The 21,910-nt window shown below is 34.5% G+C and overlaps 1 protein-coding gene across 3 annotated transcripts in view; it reads right to left on the bottom strand.

Moving 5' to 3' along the window:
• LOC111158319 (autophagy related 5) overlaps window positions 1-21,910 on the bottom strand; it is a 129,274-nt gene that overhangs the window by 93,178 nt on the left and 14,186 nt on the right. For 2 of the 3 annotated variants that reach the window (XM_022520291.1, XM_022520292.1), the window contains exons 3-4: window positions 18,244-18,371; window positions 9,697-9,775 (exon numbers count right to left, since the gene is read on the bottom strand). In XM_022520291.1, the coding sequence (XP_022375999.1) occupies window positions 9,697-9,775; window positions 18,244-18,371 (207 nt within the window). The remainder of the gene's footprint in view (window positions 1-9,696; window positions 9,776-18,243; window positions 18,372-21,910) is intronic. The other variant, XM_022520293.1, reaches the window with a different exon arrangement.

Genomic DNA, 21,910 nt, shown 5'->3' with positions numbered 1-21,910 from the left:
TGAAGCACGAAAGTCTTTCATTTTGATCAAGTCCAATTTACCTGTTTTTCTTTTCCTTTGGTTGTTTGTGCTTTAAGTGTTACACCTAAGAAATTACTGCCTAATCAAAATTTATTTTTTCTAAGAGTTTTATAATTTTAGTTCTTACATTTAGATATCTGATCCACTTCTACTTATTTTTTAATAGCAGTCAGTTTCATTCTCTTACATGCGGGTATCCAGTTGTCATAGCACAATCTGTCAAAAAACCACTCTTTCCTTCACTGCACTGTTTCGGCACCCATACAAAAAAATTAACTGCCCACATATGTATGTGTTTTTATTTTGACTTTCACTTCAATTCCATTGATTTATGTCTGTCCTTATGCCAATATCATGGAGTTTGGCTTATTGTATCTGTGAAACCAAAAAAATGGGAGTCTAATCATTATTTCTTAAAAACATTTTCCTGAATCATTCCCTCTTTCCTCTCCTTCTAGGACTCTACATACATGTATGTAGGACTGCTTGACATTATCCTAGAGGCCATCAGGATTGTCTCCCTCCCACACCAGTTTTCTTCTCTCAATTCTTAATACTGCATAATTTCTATGGATCTGACTTCAAGTTCACAGAATCTTTCTTGTGCCATCTCTAATTCACATTAAGCCTATCCAGGGAATTTTTCATTTCATATATTGTTCTTAGTTCTATGATATTGTAATCTTACTTTAAGTCACTGACTTAAAAGTTGGTTTAATTCATTTTTCCTAATTCCAAATGTGGGTTACCTCAGGGTCAGTTTCTATTAACAGCATTTTTCCCCCTTTGATATGTTGTAAGTTTTACTGATTATTTGCATGTACAGTAAATATTGGTTGCATGCTGGACATTGTAAATACGGTGTGAGGATTCTCGATTATACTGTCTTTCTTGATGAGTTTGGTTCTGCCTAGTGCCTCTCCCTGATCCCCAAAAGAGCTAATTTTAGGCTTTATTAGAGAAGATCCAGAGCAATCCTTACTCTTAAATAGGAGTTGGCCAACTTTTTCTGTAAAAGGCTAGACAGTAAATGCATTAGATTTGTGGGCCACACAGTGTCTATAGCAAGCGTGACTTTGCCCTTGTGGCCCAAAAGTAATATGTAAATGAATTAGCATGGATGGTTTCATTTTATTTTTTTTTAAGATTTCATTTATTTATTCGAGAGAGAGTGAGCAAGAGTGAGAGAGAGAGAGAGAGAGAGCATAAGCAGAGGGAGAGCTGCAGAGGGAGTGGGAGAAGCAAACACCCTGCTGAGCAGGGAGCCTGATACACGTCTCAAACCCAGGACCCCAGGATTATGACCTGAGCCAAAGGCAAACGTTTAACTGACTGAGCCATCCAGGTGCCTCTGGATAGCTGCATTTTTAAACAAATTTATTTATAGTCACTAGAATTTGTATTCCACATAATTTTCAAGTTTCACAAAATACTATTCTTTTTTAAAACTCTTTTCTAGGGGCACCTGGGTGGCTCAGTCGGTTAAGCATCTGCCTTCAGCCCAGGTCATGTTCCCAGGGTCCTGGGATCAAGCCCCACATTGGGCTCCTTGCTAAGCAGGGAGCCAGTTTCTCCCTCTGCCTCTGCCCTCCCCACTCCCTACTGCTGCTCACTCTCTCTCTCACATTTTCTCTCTCTCTCTAATAAATAAGCAAAATCTTAAAAAAAAAAAGTGAAGTAAAATTCTTTTTCTGCCACTAAAATGTATAAAAACCATCCCTTAGATCACAAGCCATACAAAAACAATCAGTGGGCCAGATATAACACAGACCATAATTTGCTAATCCTGCTCTGAGATATAATAGTTACTCCTACATCAGGTCTTTCTGGTCTCAGATAAATGTTTAGTACGTTAACTAGGTCTCTCTCCATCCTGGGTGGACTAGAATCCAACATCTCCAGGTATAATGGGGCTTGTCCCACTCTAACATGCATTCTCTTATCTGACCTTGAGGAGTATAGTATTGCCTATAACTGTCAGAAAAGGACTTTCGGGAAACTCACACTTATACTTTTCTGAAACCCTGCTCAGCAAATTCCAGCTGCTTCAGTAGCCCAGAACTCCAATCTTTGCATCCTCAACTCAGCAGGACTTCCCTGCTCTGCTTGAGTTCCACTCCCCACGACACAGTCAGGAAACTGCCCTGAAACAGAGATGGGCTAAATGTGGTGCTCACCTTGTTTGTTCTCTTTCTCTCTAATGTCCAGTGACTGAAAAGAGTTCTACTTCATATATTTTGTCCAGTTTTATAGCTGTTTATGGCTGGAGGAAAAATCCAATCCAATTACTCTGTCATGGCTGAAAAGTAGATGTTAACCTCAATAAATATTTGATGAATAAAATAGTGACTAAGCAAACTGTATTTCATAAAATTTTAAGTATACATGACCCTACATCCTTTCCACCTCCTTCACACCTTTCTGTAATCCCTTCCCATGGGCTACAGGCAGGACCTTGATTTGCACTTAACCAAAAGAATACAGTGAAGGCTACTGGATCTTACTCCTGTGATTTTAAGTGACACTTACATAAAACTCCAATCTTGCTAAAAGACTAGCTCTAGAGACCTTTTGTTGGCTGAATGAAGTAAGCTGCCATACTGGGAAAGTCCACATGGCAAGGAACTTTAAGCAGCCTTTAGGTGCTGAGTGCAGCCTCTAGCTGACAGTCAAAAGAAAGGGCCCTCAGTCCTACAATCACACGGCAATGAATTCTGCCTGCAACATGAGTGAGCTTAGAAGAAGATTCTCAGTCTCCAGGCAAGAATGTAGCTGAGCCAACACCATGATTACAGTGGGGCCCTAAGCAGAAGATCCACAGAAATGGTGAAGTAATAAATTTGTGTTATTTTAAGCTGCTACATTTGTGGTGATCTGTTACACAGAAACAGATAACTAATGTACTACACTACTGATAGATACTACAAAACAACTACCAATATTTAGAGCTGGCAAGTACATGAAGCAGAAGCATGGGAATGACCATGAAGTACACTCAAGAACAAGGAAAGCTACCTCAGACCTATGTCATCAACACACAGCAGAAAAGCAGAAATACAGTAAATTACCTCAGGGAGACACAGTGGCTCTTGGCCTAGCAAGAAAGAACGAAACCATCAGAAAAGGGGTGTGGGCAGTCATACAAATATATTTAAAGAACAGAACCAGTGGTAGTGCCTTCCAACCACTGTAGGAAAGACAGAGACTATCTTGGTCCAAAAACCTAATTTTGTCTAGTCACAATCATTCAGCAGCGTTTTACACAGAAGCACTTACCTTAATGCTGACCCTCTTTTACCTAGTAAATGCGAGCTCTTACCAATAATAATCACTATCAAAATTTAAAATTAAAATCTATGCTCTTATCAAAACCAAAATACACCAATTTAGCACCATGTTATCAAGAAAGAAAGAAAAAAAACACCAAGGTATTGCTGATTTTATTTACTCATTAAACTTTATTTAGGATATGCAATAGAATTTGGCATTTTAAAGAACCCACTATGTTCACCTGATGCTGAATCATATAATGAATCTCTCTTTTTAAAAATTCCACATACTGTAAGCAACTTTTTTCTTATAATCCAGCTTTGCAAGCAGCATACCCATAGGAATAATATAAATATTAGAGGAAAAAAATAGAGAAGAAGAAAGCCAAAGTAGCAAAATGTTGGCAACTGGCAAATCAAGGTAAGAAGTATGTGGATGTTCACTAGACAACTCTCAACTTTTCAAATATAGATTTAAACTTTTTAAAATAAAAAAGTGAAGAACAAGAAGACAATTTTCTCAGTAAGCTAATGAAGTTTAGGGATCATAAATATTCTTGAAGCTAATTAGAAAAGTCTAAAGAAGTTACTATTTTCACTTATTTTGATAAATGGAGGAAGAAAGCAAAATAAATATCTAAATCTATGTTTTAAAGCAGTAAACACCTTACAATTATGTAATGTTTCTCAGAATTCCAAAAATAATATAAAAATTTCTAAAAACATTAATTTTCTGAATCATCCTTACAACTTTTTGGTTCTTTACACAATATTAACGTCTAAATCTGCACTGTTCTCCAAACACTTGTTATTCAAAAAGTGGTCTGCTGAATTAGTAACACTGAATTACCTGTGAACTTGTTAAAAATACAGAACCTCAACAGCCAAACTATGAATGCAGCCCATGTGTCCATCTATAGATGAATGGATAAAGAAATGTTATGTGTATCTATATATATGTATGTGTATACATATATATAGATACACACACACATAAATTTTATATATATACAAATGTGTGTGTGTGTGTGTGTGTGTGTGTGTGTGTGTGTATGGGAATATTATTCAGCCATAGAAAAGAATGAAATTTTGCCATTGGCAACAACATGGATAGAGCTAGAGAATATAATGCTATGCAAAATAAGTCAGAGAAAGACAAATACCATATGATTTCACAGATATGCGGAATTTAAGAAACCGGACTAAGGCGAAAAAAGAGACAAACCAAGAAACAGACTGTTAGCTACAGAGAACAAACAGATGGTTACCAGAGTGGAGATGGGTGGAGAGATGGGGAAAATGGGGGATAGGTATTAATGAGTACACTTATCATGATAAAAATAATAAATATTTACATATCCATAGCTTCAGGATCACTGACAACCCACAGTCTTTACAGTGAGGGAAGGATTATTAATTTCATCTATTATATAATGAAATTGTAGTGGTGGTCAGACAAGATCAGGATAGTGACTAATAGAACAGTTTAAGCTGTTTCTACTTCTTGTATATCTATTGTACTCGTGTGTTACGTTAGCTGTTAACATTAATGAAATAATGTAAATAACTAAGGAGCTAATCAGGACAACAATCATTAATGTATGATCATGAAGTGTAAAAGTTCTTCTATGATAGGTGATGCTGCATCTTGGAAACGTAGCTGGAATGGATATGTCACCAAGATATAAAGTGTTTGGACTTCTAATTTCACTTAGACAAAGTTATATGATTTTTACTAATACCTCACTAATTGAGAAAGAAACAGAAGTTATGATACTGGCTTGGCACCAGCTGGAGGAGGTTTGAATCCTTTCCTTCCTATTTTACATTTATGTAAGAAATTTCTTCAAAGGTATGATATGGGGGGGCATCCATGTAGTCATTTGAGACAAGCAGTTGTTAATTCCACTACTGCAATTTTGGCTTAGATGCAAATTCCTCTCAAATTATGAAAATAATTAACAACATTGCTATTAATGAAATGAATGAACCTATGGTAGATGAGATGGTATTTCATGCTGTATACACATGTGGATAATCAGAGTGAGCTGGTGACATTCTTGAAAAGTCAAGAAAGTGTGATGGTAAGAAAGTTATGTTAACACATTTATTTGTGCTTGTGAAATGAATTTTTGCTCAGGCTGAGCTAAATGTATAGCCTGAAAATAATGGGAGCCAGTGAACAAATCCCCCTATAATGGTAAAAATGCTTCTATTGATAAGATATAATGAAATTATGCTACTACGTAACACGCATCATGGAGAACAAAGCCCATGGATCAAGTAGCTAGAAGTTAAGTCCTTCCAGGCCTCCTACTGTAAATAAGAAAATAAAACAAGGCTCAGAGTATGGCTGGCGATCATTTAATATTTCCTCCATGGAGGGTTGTTTCTCAATTAAATACTTTTACTCTCATAGGAATGGCAATCCTTATGGTAGCTGATATAAAACACACTCATGTGTCAACATCTATGCCAAAGGTGAATATATGATGAACTTGTGCAATGAAGTCTAAAAATCCAATGGAAAAAAAAATAAAAATAAATTAAAAAAATAAAAACACAGAACCTTTGCCCTCAGCCCAAACCTACAGAATCAGAATCAAAATCTGTACCTTAATAAGACACAAAGGTAATCTGTATGCACATTAAAGTTTGAAGAACACTACTCTAGACATTAAAATTCATTTACTATAAACATTATACATCTATTCAAATGACAAGCAACAAAGTCCATTAAAAATTAGAGAAAATATCTGAAAGCTATTTAACAGGTATTCTCCCCCCAAAATTCAGCCTTAACCACAAAAAGACCAAATGTGTGAGGTAGAGGCAGCCGGGGGTGGGTGGGGTCTCTTGGGAGAGTTTATTATTGCATAAAACCTAATCAAAATCAATTTATATCTCTGAAAGCAACTGTAAAACAAATAAATTCCAAGCTGTCTGGTTAAAATACAGGTATCATTTAACATACTCAATATCAAAAAGATAAAATACACATTGACACATCAAATGACATAAAGTTGTTACTCGATAAACTCAATCAACTGATAAGCTATTATCTAGAAACTAAGGACAAAACAAAACACCGCTTCCTCATACTAAAAGCATCTGCTTTTCTACCTGCAAATGTCTTATTTGATTTCATTATAATGAATCAAAAGCCACAAAGCAGTATAACAGAAATGGGCCTACATTAATCAGTATAACCATAAATTAAACACTTAGGGACAACTTTTGAGGAAAGCTAAGTCTTATAAACCTAAAAAAAGGGAACTTAGTACACAGAAAGAAATTCTCCCCCAATATGGGCCAGGTGCAGAAAGTGTAAGAAGAGCTTATAGAAATACACTGGTAGCTTGAGCAAATTTATAGCACCCTCTATAATATCCTTATTAGCTCTACAATTCTGCTTTCTATTTGATTTCTCTAATAAACTTCCCATCTGGGAAGAAAATGGTGACCTACCAAAGACCTCAAAGAGTGATTCATTTAAAAACACCAAGAACAGGGGCGCCTGGGTGGCTCAGTGGGTTAAAAACACCAAGAACATACCCATTACATGTAACACAAAAATCATATTTTCTGTGTAAAATAACTATTTTCTAGAACAACAAAAACTGAGGGAGAATACTGGTATTCTTTTACAGTTTTGCAAAAATCTTTAATGTTTGGCTTTGTAGAAAACAGATGAACTCTTTGCTTCTACATTCAGTGCTTTTAATGTTCTTTTGACTAACTTATATAAATATATAGGCTTATAAAAATATGTACCTGGAAAAAGGAGTAGCATTTTAACAGACTTCAGATTTGTGGATATTCTTTTTTGATACTACACCAGATTCAATAAGTATAGCTTATTAGAACATTAATGTGGAATCTGAAAGCTTATCAATAAACATTTTGATTTCTGTTACATTAAAATTCCTAATTCTGACCTTGCATTTTGAATGGTTCTTTTTCACATACATTATTTTGTAACATCATGCATTGACCATTTGGAAAATACTTGTTTGCTGAATTAATGTAGATCTCAAAATATTTGACACATTTCATTACATAAAATTTCTTAAAAATCAGATCTGTTAAAATGACCAAAAATCTCAGCAGAAAACTGTTTTTTAAGAATAATAAAGCTGTTAGGGTCATGGTAGCAGATATGTTTTCCAAAGTTCTAATTTTCATTTAGAAGTTCACATTTTAACATTGGCAACAAATACTGCTGTCCTTACTCTGAGAGTCACTTCATTTATTTTAAGAAACTATCTTACAAATACCCAAATACACTTTATCAGTCACTCTTTCGAATAAAAAACGGTGTTTTATGAAAAAAGTGGCGTGTTCAGCTTGCCCTCAAACAAGGGCTTCAGTGCTTTTCCTTAAGACAGTCATCATATTTGGCATAGAGCAGAAGTGCTTTATATGCACTCTCATTTCGACACACAGGAGATTAAAAAGACACGTACTTAAGAGTTAAGATGAAGAATAATTGATCATTTGTACTGCTTCATCCAGAACAGTCTTAAGTGAGGCTGATATTCTTTCTACTGCAAGTGTGTGGCAGTGAAGAATGCAATAACCACTTGCACAGAGTGGTGCGCCGCCCTGCTCTGTGCTGTGGTGCCCACAGTTTGACCCACCATCTCTTTTGCAGATCAGTACAAATGTAAACACAGAGGCAAGGGCAAATAGCACCTTAATATTATTATGGAAACAGACTGGACCTCATGAATCCATTCCAAGAGCCTTGGATACCCCTATGGGTCCATAGAGTGCTTTGAGAAGCACTGCACTGCACCACTACACGAGAACAATCAAAACAATTCTAAGCTTTCCTATCATTATTATAGTCCACTGATGCACTCAATCAGTGATTACAGAAGGCTTGGTATGTGGTGCCAGGTGGGTACCATAAAGTATCCCGGTGTTTGAGTGTCTTTGTGTCATTCACCCATATACCTCAAGCATCTAGAATAGTGCCTGGCTGGCATATAGTAGGCTTCTGGTATGTGTTGAATGAATAAATAAATGGGTAGCTATGATATATTTTAACCTAGATTCCAAAGTCCTAGAGTGCATCCCTCTCACATGAATAATTATGGGAATTGTTTTTCAACATAATGGGAAAGACTAACATGTTAGGCAACAGAGAACCTCTACACTCATTATGCTTGGAGTAGTTTTACTTTATACCGTTCTAAACTTAAATTATTATAAATACAGGCAGTCTTCACTTTGCATGATACCATGGTAACTGAAAGTCATGCATATTAGAAGTATATCCTACTCTGGTTCCGTGGTAACTAAAATCTGTGGTAACATGGTACTCTGCAAAGCACATTAGTGCAAATGAGAGGGAAATAAATGCCAAAGACCCACACACTCAACTGAATAAAGTGGGAAGGAAAGCATCTTAGGAAGAATGGGTGAGCAGCCTTTGGGCTGTGACTTTGAATGAGTACCCCTTATAGGAAAGCAAATTAGATATCTAAAATGACTTTTGAAACTCCTAACATGCTTCCCTCCCACAATTCATCGCCCTTTGAGAATCACTGCCTAGTTATCAACTAAAAGAGGTGTTTCAATCCTTCAATGGTTTTTGTTTATTGCTTGGGGAGCAGGGGCTGAAGAATCAAGGTGGTTAAGGGGGAAGACAGACCACTTTATAAGCTATTAGGACAAAATTAAGTTACAATAAATGGACTGATCACAGAAACTACAGGGAATTAAAATTTCTCAAAACACACTTAGATCAAGTCTTTGGAGTTCTGTCTCCTAATGCTTCTCACAATTTAATCAAAACAGCCTTAGAGATACTCAACACATTAAGTTGTACCCCTTCCCCACTCCCATGCCCACATCTAAACTCTGGATTTTGTTCTTCTCTTTTATTTATTTATTTATTTATTTATTTATTTATTTATTTATTTATTTGACAGAGAGAAATCACAAGTAGACGGAGAGGCAGACAGAGAGAGAGAGAGAGAGAGAGAGGGAAGCAGGCTCCCGGCTGAGCAGAGAGCCCGACGCGGGACTCGATCCCAGGACCCTGAGATCATGACCTGAGCCAAAGGCAGCGGCTTAACCCACTGAGCCACCCAGGCGCCCCTGGATTTTGTTCTTCTTATTGGAGATTTTTTTTGATGAATATAAACATTCCAAAATATTACAAATTTTAAACAGCATATTCAGCTCCAAAAATAGGCATTCATGCATTTAATGTTTAAATGACTCTGCCAAGAGTTAGTAATAAATCAAAAGATACATGGATAAAAACTAGCGGCAGCTTAGCCATTTAGTGTCAAGGAAGAAGCAATAAACAACTTTACTTAAAAAAAATTCTATTCTAAATCTACCTATGAAATACTATAAGAGGAAGAAATGGGAAATGCTATTTAAACTATACCTTAAAATGTACTATGATGTTCCAAGGAAGAGCTGAACTTGATGCAAGTAGATCAAACAGCAAACCAATTGGATAATGCCTAAAAATGAAAGAGTACGTTTTAAGAAAGAATATTTTAAAGTTATAACTACAACTCCAAAATAAATTTCAGCATATACTGTAACATCAAATATCAGGGGGCTTTAACCACAAATCATAGAATGATAACATATTACTGTTACTTGCCCAAACTAATAATGGTATAACTTCCAAGTATCAGTTTTCTTCTAAGCATTTCATTCACTGAAGCCCCAGTATACATAATGGGATAGTGCTTAAGAATCTTTCATCAGCCATGACCACTGCTGTATCATACTACTGCACTATCTGATTACCATCCCAGTATTCACATTGGACAAACAGGTTTTTAAAGCTTATGTAAATATATTTTTTAATTTTTTAAGTATTAGAAAATTCTAAGAACTAAGAAAATCACCTTCAAAAGCATGCAATCATCTATTTTGTGGTTAATATTAACGCCATAGAAAGTGAGTCTTTTATTTATGCATACATATATAAATACAGATTAGGCTTATCCTTTATAAAACACTATTACCTGCTTTTTCTGTATAACAACATGTCAACATTTTCCAAAGTCACTGAATATTTTTCTGCAACCTCAGACTGAAGTTTTTTACAAAAATAAATTCAGGACTTCCTAAATAAGAGAACCTTTCCAAATATAAACATTACTTACAGTGAAGCAAACTATTTAGCAATAATTCAAACCCTGCAGATTTCAACAAAGAAATCTTATTTTTAAGGGGCGGGGGGTGGGAGGTTGGGGGAACCAGGTGGTGGGTATTAGAGAGGGCACGGATTGCATGGAGCACTGGGTGTGGTGCAAAAACAATGAACACTGTTACGCTGAAAAGAAATTTTAAAAAAATAATAAAATAAAATAAAAACCCTAATAAATTGGAGTTCAAAAAAAAAAAGAAATCTTGTTTTTTAAATCATCCTTTTAAAGAAACTAAAGTGGCTACAATAATGAAACAGAATTAAACAATACTTCCAACGAGGCAAAAGAGGCAAAAAGAGGACTGCGTGGTGTCTTGTACAGTCCTGTTCTTCATATGTTAGTGAGTGACTCCTAGATTTAGAAGCTGCAAAATTTGGAAATACACCTAATTCCCCTCAAAATGAATGACCCAATACACTGCCTAACCAAGATTCAAATATTAATACTAGTCCTGTTTGCTTACATCTACATCATACAATTGGTAAAAAGTCATCAATCACTACAGATCATGTTATTTAGAAAGAATTTAGAATGAATGTCCTGCTAGTAAAATGAAACAGGGTAGTTTTAGTCATATACATGTTGTATCTTTTAATAATAACCCTTAAACCTCTAAACTTGAAAGTTCACATCTACGATGAATCTTTCATAACCAAATATGAATACTGAAGGAAATTTTGGACTACCTAAATAATAGAATGTTTCCTTCAGAACCCAGAAAAAAAAAAACCCTAGTCTGTCAAAATCTAAAACAAAAATAGTAATTTGAAAAACAAAAATACTCCATTAGAGAAAAGTTACAGATTCTATCCAATTCTGATACTTCTCTCTGAACTTCTTAAAATTGTACAAGCTCTACATAATGCTTTGTATTTTTACAAAACAGATTTTGCTAGTCCTCATTCTATTCCAGGAATTCTATTTCATCATTCTAGGAATGATTTCATCATTATTTATCAATTATTCCCAACTATGCTAAAAAAAAAAAAACTAAACTAGTAACAATTTGGAAGAATAATAGCATGCCATTATTCTTCATGCCATAGAAGGATGATATAACAATGCATTCTTCCATGTTCTCATTGTTTCACCTAGAATATTACATCAGATTTCAAGGAAGTATAAAGTCAGAATGCAGACCCCATTTTTGGAGTCTGCTTTTATCTATCATTAATATAGCTAAAAATTCAAAATGTCTAGTTTTCCATGCATAATGGGAAAGAGGAAAATCAACAAGGGAAGATGTTACACAATTATTACATAAATCAGAAGGTTTTTACACAGACAACAGTACTTTGGATTTTAATGACAGTAGTAAAATTGATCGCTTAAGTGAAATCTCAGACTACGAGTCATTAGATAATATTCTAGGTGAATTTTACACAATTCAAAAACTAATGAATGAACAATATATTTCTAAAGACATGGTATTCTTAGTCCACTTAGTCATTCAACGGCAAGAATTTCATCATACGATATTTTATGACAAGAACCTGAGTCATTTTGTTAAAAAGATGTGTGACAGTATTTTATCATCTTTTATGCCATTTGTGCACTGCAATTTATCTGATAGTGAGCAAGAGCTAAAGGCAGATTTGTACCAAAGATGACTAGAAGGAATTATATGATGTAGACATGAACGAGTATTGAACTGATCATTCTTATTGGCATTTACTAATGTAAACAAGTATTTTACAACAAAATCATGATTTGTCAAAGGTTTAAAAATTTCTTTAAGCACTGCTGTTAAGCAAGAAAAGCCAGAAGTCACAATAACCCAAAACCTCTTAGAGGTCTATTTGAATTTATGACAACTAATGAGTAGTTAGTTGCATTCAGAAGAATTGCCCATTTCTGGTATCTATACCTTCAAAACTAGGGGAACTGTGAAGCATAAATGTGAATTTGCTCTATCTAAATGCTTTTTAAAATTTCTAAAAAAGTTGTCATACACTATTTCTTTATTTTTCTCTAAGTTATTTATAAAATAACTTACATATATATATTTTCAAACTTCACTGGTCTCAAATGGTAAATGATGACTCTTTTTCCCAATATACTGAAGATTAGGATGAAATTTAAATATTATGGTTTCTAATACTTACATTTAACTATAAATGTATGTAAAGAAACAACATAAAAGCATTCTAAATAACTAGTAATTATCCTGTAATAATCTTTAAAAATAAAACTGCAGTAGAAAGAGCTATTTACTTCCTTCTATTATCAAAGTCTACATGTTCAGGTTATATGTGGCTCAATGCAGATGTTTATGTCAGAATGATTTTGATGCAAGGATACTAACCCCCAAAAAATACACTATCTGACTTAACTGGTTCCAAGACTGCTTATTTCTGATGAGTCTATTAATATGCAAGAAAATCTGTAACAGAAAACAGAACTGGCAAGAATTAAAGGTACTGAATTTCTCTTACACTATAATCTAATTTACATCAAGGGTTTCAAAAGTACTAATTTGTACAATTCCTCTAAACAGATATTCTACATAGTTCTGTCAGGAGGCTCCTAACCCACAACATAGAAACCACATAAGCCATAACTGTAAGTAAATCATAATGTAACCATTTATCTCTATGCTGCTACTCCTGCCAATCTTACCTAAATTTAATAGAAAAGGAAGTGGTAAGGATATGAACCTGGAATACATCCCAGAAGAGGGCCCAACTAGTAAGGGTTCACTCTACTGCCCTATAAAAATTCACCATACCAGAACAGTTAGTGTCAGGTCTATTTTCACACTTTATTCATTTTCTTTCTCTTCCTTAATTGCTCTAGTCTTCTCTAAAATCAATTCTCAAAATGAGTAATATTTTCATTTTTCTTTGCATAAGGTGTTTCTTCTCTACCCTTTCATTACTGCTGAAGTACATACACACGTACTGGTCACATGTATCGTTAATAACAGCTATGTTCCTAAATCAGCCAAGGGTGCTCTCAGTAGTCTAAACATCTGCAGTCAGATAGCAAAGCGGTATTCTAACATCAGCATTGAAAGAAAGCTTCCCCAAATACTAGAGAGAACAGAATGATCGTCCTACTCCATTTCACTGAAATAAAGGCATCCTATTTGTAAGTCTCCTAGTGATTTACTGGAAACAGGATTATATTTCATTGAATAAAAAAGGGTACAAACTGGGGCACCTGGGTGGCTCAGTTGGTTAAGCATCCAACTCTTTTTTTTTTAAAGATTTTATTTATTTATTTGACAGAGGGAGACAGAGATGACACGTAGGCAGAAAGGCAGGCAGAGGGAGAGGGAGAAGAAGCAGGCTCTCGGCTGAGCAGAGAGCCCCATGAGGGGCTTGATCCCAGGACTCAGGGAAGGAAGCCGTTTTACCAAATGAGCCACCCAGGCGACCCTAAGCATCCAACTCTTGATCTCAGCTCAGGTTTTGATCTCAGGGTCCCAAGTCCAAGCCCCATTGTTAAAAAAATAAAAAAAGAAAAAGGGTACAACTCAAATGTACACCAAAGTAATCTAATGTTTACAATCAATTTTGCCTTGCTTTACCTATGGAACAAACACGAACATCTGTAAATTAGCACTGTGTTTCACAGCTTTCTAAACCTATTCTTATGCATGAAAAAGTACAAAAACAGCCAAGGGATACTACCTGTCTTAAATGCTAAGTAAATCACATTTCAAAATCCAAGTTTACAGAATTTATACAATTTTAGAAATTCAATCTTAGGGAAAAGACAATCAATAAGAGAGAAGAGCCTGCACAGTATTTATAATTAAGAGGTCATTTTGTTAAAATTTACTTTTGATACCAGATAGATACAGTATTAAATTCTGGTTCATTCTGCTATGTCTATGTTTAAGATCATCAATGCTTGCTGGTTTTTGGTTTTTTTTAATTCAAAAGGTAGTTTCAACTTCTTACTTTCCAACCATTCCTGAAAATAAGTCAGTTTACACAAAATAATAATATTCTATTAGAGACACTTGGTTTTATAATTGACAAAAAGAAAAGCTTTTACTAAAATTTATACCAAAGGCCTAAGAGCTAACCAATATTAGGGCATACATACAAAGTGTTCTTTAGAAGAACCAGAAACTGTTCTCTTAAAATAATTTTAATATAAAAGTAAAAAATACAAACTTTGACCACTTGATTTACAGTAAAAAGGAACCTTCACCTTTTAAAATGCAATGTTAGAGCACCCTCTGCTGACTAATCAACTCAAATCACTCCTACCAAAAAAAAAAAAAAAAAAAAAAAAAAGAAAGAAAGAAAGAAAGAAATCTTTGCATTTGAGTTAGATCAGCACTTTCCATTTACAATGTAATTTTTAAAACTTAAGGAAACAAAGGACTATAGGGGATAAAATGGTAATCAAATAAAGCCCCCTCAGATTCTCTACAAATCAACAATATACTAAGTATTCATTATGTGTTTGCCACTGTTCTTAAATTTTCTATTCTAATATGGACAAATAATGTAAGCAATTTAGAGAGACCATACAGAACCAAAGAAAACAACAACTAACAAATAGAATATCAGCAAGTATGGTGGGAAGACTGAACTGAGACTTTCAAAATCTGGTCCTACTCACTCATTTGAACAAGTTATTTTATTTATTTCAGCCTCATTTTCATTCACCCACTGAACAAACATTTACTTAGCACCTCTTATGTAGTACTGCTTAAGGTACAAAAGTCCATGCCCAAGTATCTCATGCAGATATTTAAACAACTGTAATAATAAATAACAAATAGCAGGAGTTGAAGAGTAAGAAGTAATTACCGGTTTATGCTCTTTCTACTTTCTTTTATGAATTATCTAAACTGGTGTTTGATTTCCTTTCTCACTGGAATGTATTTAAAACTCCAAAGAATCAAGTATAAGAAAGATGTTATTACCCTACTCAAATAAATGCTCCTCTACTCTTAAGACACTTGCATGGTCTCAAAAGTCTCAAGCCCTATAAAACTTCAGTGGTAGCTGCTTCCCTATAATGATTATCCTATCATATGAAGCCCACTGCTTAAATGCCAGGTAGATATTGATAGCCTATGACTCCTTGAACACAGGAAGATGACTCCTTTAACTAGAAGGAAACTGCTCTAGTTGGGAGCAAAAAGAGAAAAGATGAAGACTTAGCCCAGAGGTCCTGGATTATATTCATGCCTCTGGAAGCTATTCCTTCCTCAAATATATGGAGTAGCTAACAATATGGTAGTTAGTTGCCCCTTATGCAAGGGGGATATGTTCCAAGACCGCCCCAAGGATGCCTGAAACCACAGACAGTACCAAACTCTACGTATGCTACGTTTTCTCCTATACATACAGACCCATGATAAAGTTTCATTTATAAATTAGGCACAGTAAGAGATTAATGACAATAACTTAGAATAGAACAATTATAACAAAAGTTATAATAAAAGTTATGAGTATGGACGCTCTCTCTCAAAATATCTTACTGTGCTGTACTCACCCTTCTTGTGATAATGTGAGATGGTAAAATGCCTATGTGATGAGATGAAGTGAGGTGAATAACATAAGCACGATGACCCAGTGTTAGGCTACTACTGTCAACCTTCTGACAATATGTCAGAGAAGGATCATCTGCTTCCAGACCGTGGCTGACTGAGGGTAAATGAAACTACAAAAAGCAAAACCACAGATAAAGAGGGACTACTGTACTAAAGGAAAGTTTTATCAAAAGCCATTAAATACAATGAGCTTACAGCAAGACATAACTACGAAAGTGACATCATGCATAAAAAGTTAACACCCCAAAATCTACAGCAAAGATAAGTGAATACAATTACTTTCACATAAACTCTCTAAAAGGAAAAATAATTTTAATTTTTTTACTCCTTAATAAAAGATTCTCAGAAGACATAAATACTAACAAAGAACATGACATATTTGAGCCAAATTATTACCCTGTGGTAACAGAAATGGGTCCAAACATTATTTGTTGATATAGAATACAAACTTACAGAATACAAATCTTATCAAATACAAAAAAAACCCACCATACAGGATGGATTAAAACAGCAGCTGAAGGATGGCGACTGAGCAATCGTTTACTTAAGAGAGTCTGAGGTTTCCCATCTTTTCCAGAGTTTCTCAATTGGGGGTGGTTTTGTATCCCGTCATCTCAGGACACCTGGAAGCACTTTTTATAACCATGACTAGAGGGAATGCTACTAACTCTAGTAGGCATAGACCAAAGCTGCTACTAAAAATCCTACAATGTACAGGGTAGCCTTCCCACAGCGAAGAATTACCTAGGTCAAAATGTCAATAGAGCCCTTGTTAAGAAGCCCTACCTTACACTAATAAAACTGAAAAGCCTAGTGTCAGTCACATGAATTCTTAACAATAAAGTGTATATAACTAATACACATAGAGCTATACAATTTCAATATTCAACTATATAATACAGATCGAACTGTCGAGAATAGATAGATCCTACTGCTACTCACCCACAATCTTTCCCCCTCCTTCCTTTCCCTCTACTCTCCTGATCCTCACTCCTCTTATACTTCTTTGAAGCCACCTTCCCATTCCAAAACCTCCAATTCTTCTGAGAAATAAAAGAAACAGAAAACATTGACTTATCTATGCTGCCTGATATCTAGAACTATTCAAGCGTCATAATGAATCTGATAAATGATCATGAAGCTTGTCAATAGTGTTATTTAAAAATGAATGCTATAAAGAACTTCACCATCCTTTCCCAGAAATGCCTCAAAAGGTTAGAAATGTGACCTATAACTCAATACAAAATCTCCTTGCTTCCAAAATCAATAAAAAATATCACTTTGTATGTTTCTAAACCATTATGAAAAATCTACTCACTTGTGGGAATTCCAGGTGAGTTCCAAGAGTTCACCCCTCACTTCTAAGTAATGCTTATATTCAAGTCAGCTGCACTTGTTAAACATCTCCCAGCTTCCTTTTTTGTGAGCCTTTTAAAACTCTTCATATTAATACTCCAGATTTAGAATGCAAGCCCACTTTAAACCTACTTATAGTGTTCATATTTAAGTCTTGACTTTTTCATTCAACTACATTCATAGAGCAGCATTTCAATACCTATATCCCAGCATACCTTGAACCATTTTTTATATTCTTCTCTGTAATTTCTCCAGTTTCATTAAATATTTTTGGAAGCGCAATTTATAAAACTCCCAGTAACAGAGGAAGTACAAAAATACATCATCCATACATGGATAAACCCAGATTTAGGATTTACTTTCAATATGTTTCTTACGAATGATAGAATATCAAAATTATTTTTCACATAAAAAGGAAATCAATGTATTTTAAATACTGAGCCAAGGCTAGATAAAATGTGCATATGGCACTAAATGTGGCACTCAGTTTGAAAGATGCCACTTTAGGTAATCATGGGTATATAAAGATCTGTCATAAAAATTCTGGAGATAGAAGCAAAAACTGCATAGTGTCACAGACTGACTTATTCATTAGGGAGTCTTAAATATGTCTGGGAAAAAAAACCATAATCAAATACACTATTATTATGCCACTGAAAAATCTGTTGTTGAAAATATATACAAATCTGTCCGGTCTCCCATGCATCCAAAAGAAGGAAGAAATATTTTCAATAAAATATTTGAACAATAGTTTAAAATTCACTGTATTATATGAGCTAGACTACTGATTTATTTCTTTATGTAACTTTTTAAAAATTGCTTCAGGGCACTATACCTTCATAAAGCTAGCATATACTCAATGCTTAATAATGCAGAAAAATTCACTCACCATTTCAGTGGTGTGCCTTCATATTCAAACCATATCTCACTAATGTCTTCTTGTCTCATAACCTTCTGAAAGTGCTTTTTCACTTTGTCAGTTACCAACGTCAAATAACTTACTCTTGGCAAAAGCAACTGAAATGAAAATTTGTAAAACCGTATTTATTTACTATTTTTTCAAAAAAATATATACTAAATAGGTCTTTGAATTTTAAGGAAAAACAGCCATGTTCTTTGCATTATTTTGAATATTCCACACAAAGTCAACTGCTTTTTAAAGCAAATCAAAGGCTAAAGGTTAAGACGTTTTAAATTTCTTTTGAGGTCATTACTTTAAGAAGAGCTTATAGCATAAGTACCCAGAATAAACAACACAAATCTACTTTCTGTAATACTTTTCTCCACATAAAAATACAAATGTAATCAGATGTCATGCTCTTTAGGATACCTATTACGTCTATCAAATTTAACTTAAAAATTGGTATGATTCACCTGAATTAATTAAACTATTATGAAAAAATAATAAGGTACTTCCTGACTTATCAATCGGGACTTCTCAATTGGTCCATCATATTTTGATAATCTACCATGTATTAGCTTAATCGCGATGAAGAACACCTCTTCTATATAAGGCTAAAATAAAGGTAAAAAAAAAATTCATAAAAAGTACTTACAAAAATACTTTAATGCAGCAACAGAAAAGCCTTTAAAGATCAAACAAATTTTCGTTTGATGAATAGAGGCCCACTACGATACAATGAATAAAAGAATGGCACAATGAGAAACAGTATTTGAGGAATATTCTAGCCATGGTAGATATAAAGAAGATAAGATTATAAACTGGAAATCTGTTATGGAAATATTACATGAAGGGATGAGCATGAAGGAATGGAAAAATGAGAAAGGTCTGGAAATCAGTCAGAACAGATTTTGGTTATTACTAATCAAGAAACTAAAGGAAAGAGGTTAAGTTTAAGATGACTGACTGTAGAGCCACACATTTAAAGGGCAATAAGGCACAAGTTTAAGGTATAATGCTGGTAGACTGGTCATCTGCCACCGTCCAGCTCCTCCCTCAATCCTGTCTTTATGGAGACTGGGCCTACTTGGACTTTGGAGAGAAAAGTCTGAGAAGGAATGTTGGGCTAGCCTCAACTGGCATAGTTATGAAGGCCACCATTATTTTTCCCCCACCAAAGATATACAGAAAGAAAACATAAGAGAGCATTTAAGAAAACTGGTTAGAATTTTATAAAGAACACATGAGTGGACAAAAGGAGGAAACTGGCAAAAATTCATGTTTTCCCAGGAGATACTCTAGTCATTTCTTGCTTTGCTAAGGTTCTGTCTTTTGCTGGTAAAACTGTTTTATTACTTTCTTTCAATTGCATTTGAGAGGCTAATTCTGCATCATTTTTCATGCTGTTTATTCAGTTATTATGTCTTTTGGTCAGTAAATCAAATAGAACTACGGGGCTGGGGAATATATACAAAGAGAAATATTCTGGGTAAAGGAACTAATATTTAAACACTGAAGATCAAGATTAACAGGCTCCAACTAGGCAAGAGAACATGACAGTGGTCCTGGGGACAACAGGGTACAGGGGGTGGGAGGTAGCTGGCATGATCCAGTATGGAAGAGAAGGCACTTACTAATACTAGAAACAAGCTTTTGGATAGCAAAGATGATTCAACAAAACGTAAGTTCCTCCTTTATGAAGAAACAACTAGAATGTGGATTAGGAAATAAGAGAGAAAGGAAACTAATACAGTGTACAAGAAAAAGCACTAGTTGTTTCACAGGCAATGGTATCACCTCTAGTTTACATGGCAGTTTAAAAAACTTGTCAAAATCATATTCTATTAAATAAATGGTAAAGAAACAATTCATTAAAATTGGAAATGACAAAATCAAATATAGATGTAACATGGACGTTTCCTAAGAAAGTAAAACAGCATGATGAATCAGCCATTTTTTTTAAAATAAATAAGTACACAGTTGACCCCTGAACAATGTGGTAATTAGGGGCACCAAACCACCACATAGTTCAAAATCTTCATGTGTAACTGCTGACTCTCCAAAAACCTAACTACTAATGGTCTACTGTTGACTAGAAGCCTTACCAATAACAAAGTCAACTAACAGGTATTTTGTATGTATTTTACACTGTAGTCTTACAATAAAGGTAAGAAAATGTTAAGAAATCATAAGGAAAAGAAAATACATTTAAAGTACTGAACTGTAAAAAAATCAGCGTATAAGTGGACCCACATAGTTCAAGCGTATGTTAAGAATCAACTGTAATCTGTAAGTTCTATCAACTGTAAGTTCTATACTAGTAAATCCAGAACTTTTAACTCAAATGTTTCTTGGGCATTAAATAGTAATGTATCCTACAGAGAATATTAACCTACAAAGATTACAAAAAAAGAGGAAAGACACATCAGAACTGATGAGCATGGATAGCAGCTCCTGATTCTGGGGTGCTGTACTACATGCATAGGGTTTAAAGTTGCTGTAAAGTCCACAAATGATCTTCATGAAATGAAAACTTCTTCACAATAAGGAATGAGGAACCCTAAAATGTAAGCTCCATTAAGACAGGGATTTTTGCTGGTTTCGTTCACTGCTACATTCCAAATGTTCAAGAGTGTCTATTTTATAGTAGACACACAATAATTATTTGCTGAATGAATCACAGATCCCAAAGATTAAGTGACATAAAGCCAAAAATGATAACTAATAAAGAATTTTCATTCTTAAGACAGAATCTATACTGAAATGTACTTGGAATCTTCTAATCTAAATTAGCCTGTTGGAGTAAATTGTAACTAACATAAATACCGGTAGTAGCATCAAGAAATAACATTAAGATTTAAGAATGACTGTATTAGATATAACTTATCTACTTAAGTAAAAATGAAAAAAAAAAGTAAAATGACATCATCCTACCGTCTATATTCAAATAGTACCACTCACTGATTTTCTTATGTGTATCTCATTGGTTTACTTTCTTTTAATTATGATAAAATTAATTATGGTAAAATATATCTAGCATAAAATCTGCCATTTTTAAGGGTATAGTCATTGACATTAAATACATTCACACTGTTGTACAACCATCACCACTATCCATCTTCAGAATTTTTCATCATCCCAAACTCAAATTCTGTACCAATTAATCTAGTAAAACTCCCTCAACTCTTCTCCCCAGGCCCTTCGGACTATTCTAGATACCTCATATAAGTGGAATAATGAACTATTTGTCCTTCTGTGTCTGGCCTATTTCACTTCCATTAATGTCTTTGAGGTTAAGTTCTTTCAATATGAAAAGGATTATCCCCCTTTGGGGAAACTGCCAGCTACTTGCAATCTATTGTTCTCTCATTCTTGTTTTAGCACTATCAAGAACTCAGTTAGTACTAACATACAAGATCTTTTTTTTCTATACAGCTTGTAAGGAATACATGTTTCATATAACTGTATACATCACTTTGGTTCTGAAACAGGTAGCTGTAATATTACTTTTTTATACCAAATCCTAACTTTTCCAGTAATTTTAAATTCTAAAATTAGGGACTTCTAAACCTAGAATGAATATAGAATTAAAATATACTAGAATTCTGTTCCATGTGTGAGGCATCACACCAGGCAATGAAGATAGAGCACTGAA

The sequence above is a fragment of the Enhydra lutris genome, unplaced genomic scaffold (assembly GCF_002288905.1).
Source record: "Enhydra lutris kenyoni isolate GAN:26980312 unplaced genomic scaffold, ASM228890v2 scaffoldscaffold58, whole genome shotgun sequence".
NCBI classification, from domain to species: domain Eukaryota; kingdom Metazoa; phylum Chordata; class Mammalia; order Carnivora; family Mustelidae; genus Enhydra; species Enhydra lutris.
This window is presented reverse-complemented; position numbering and strand designations above follow the sequence as displayed.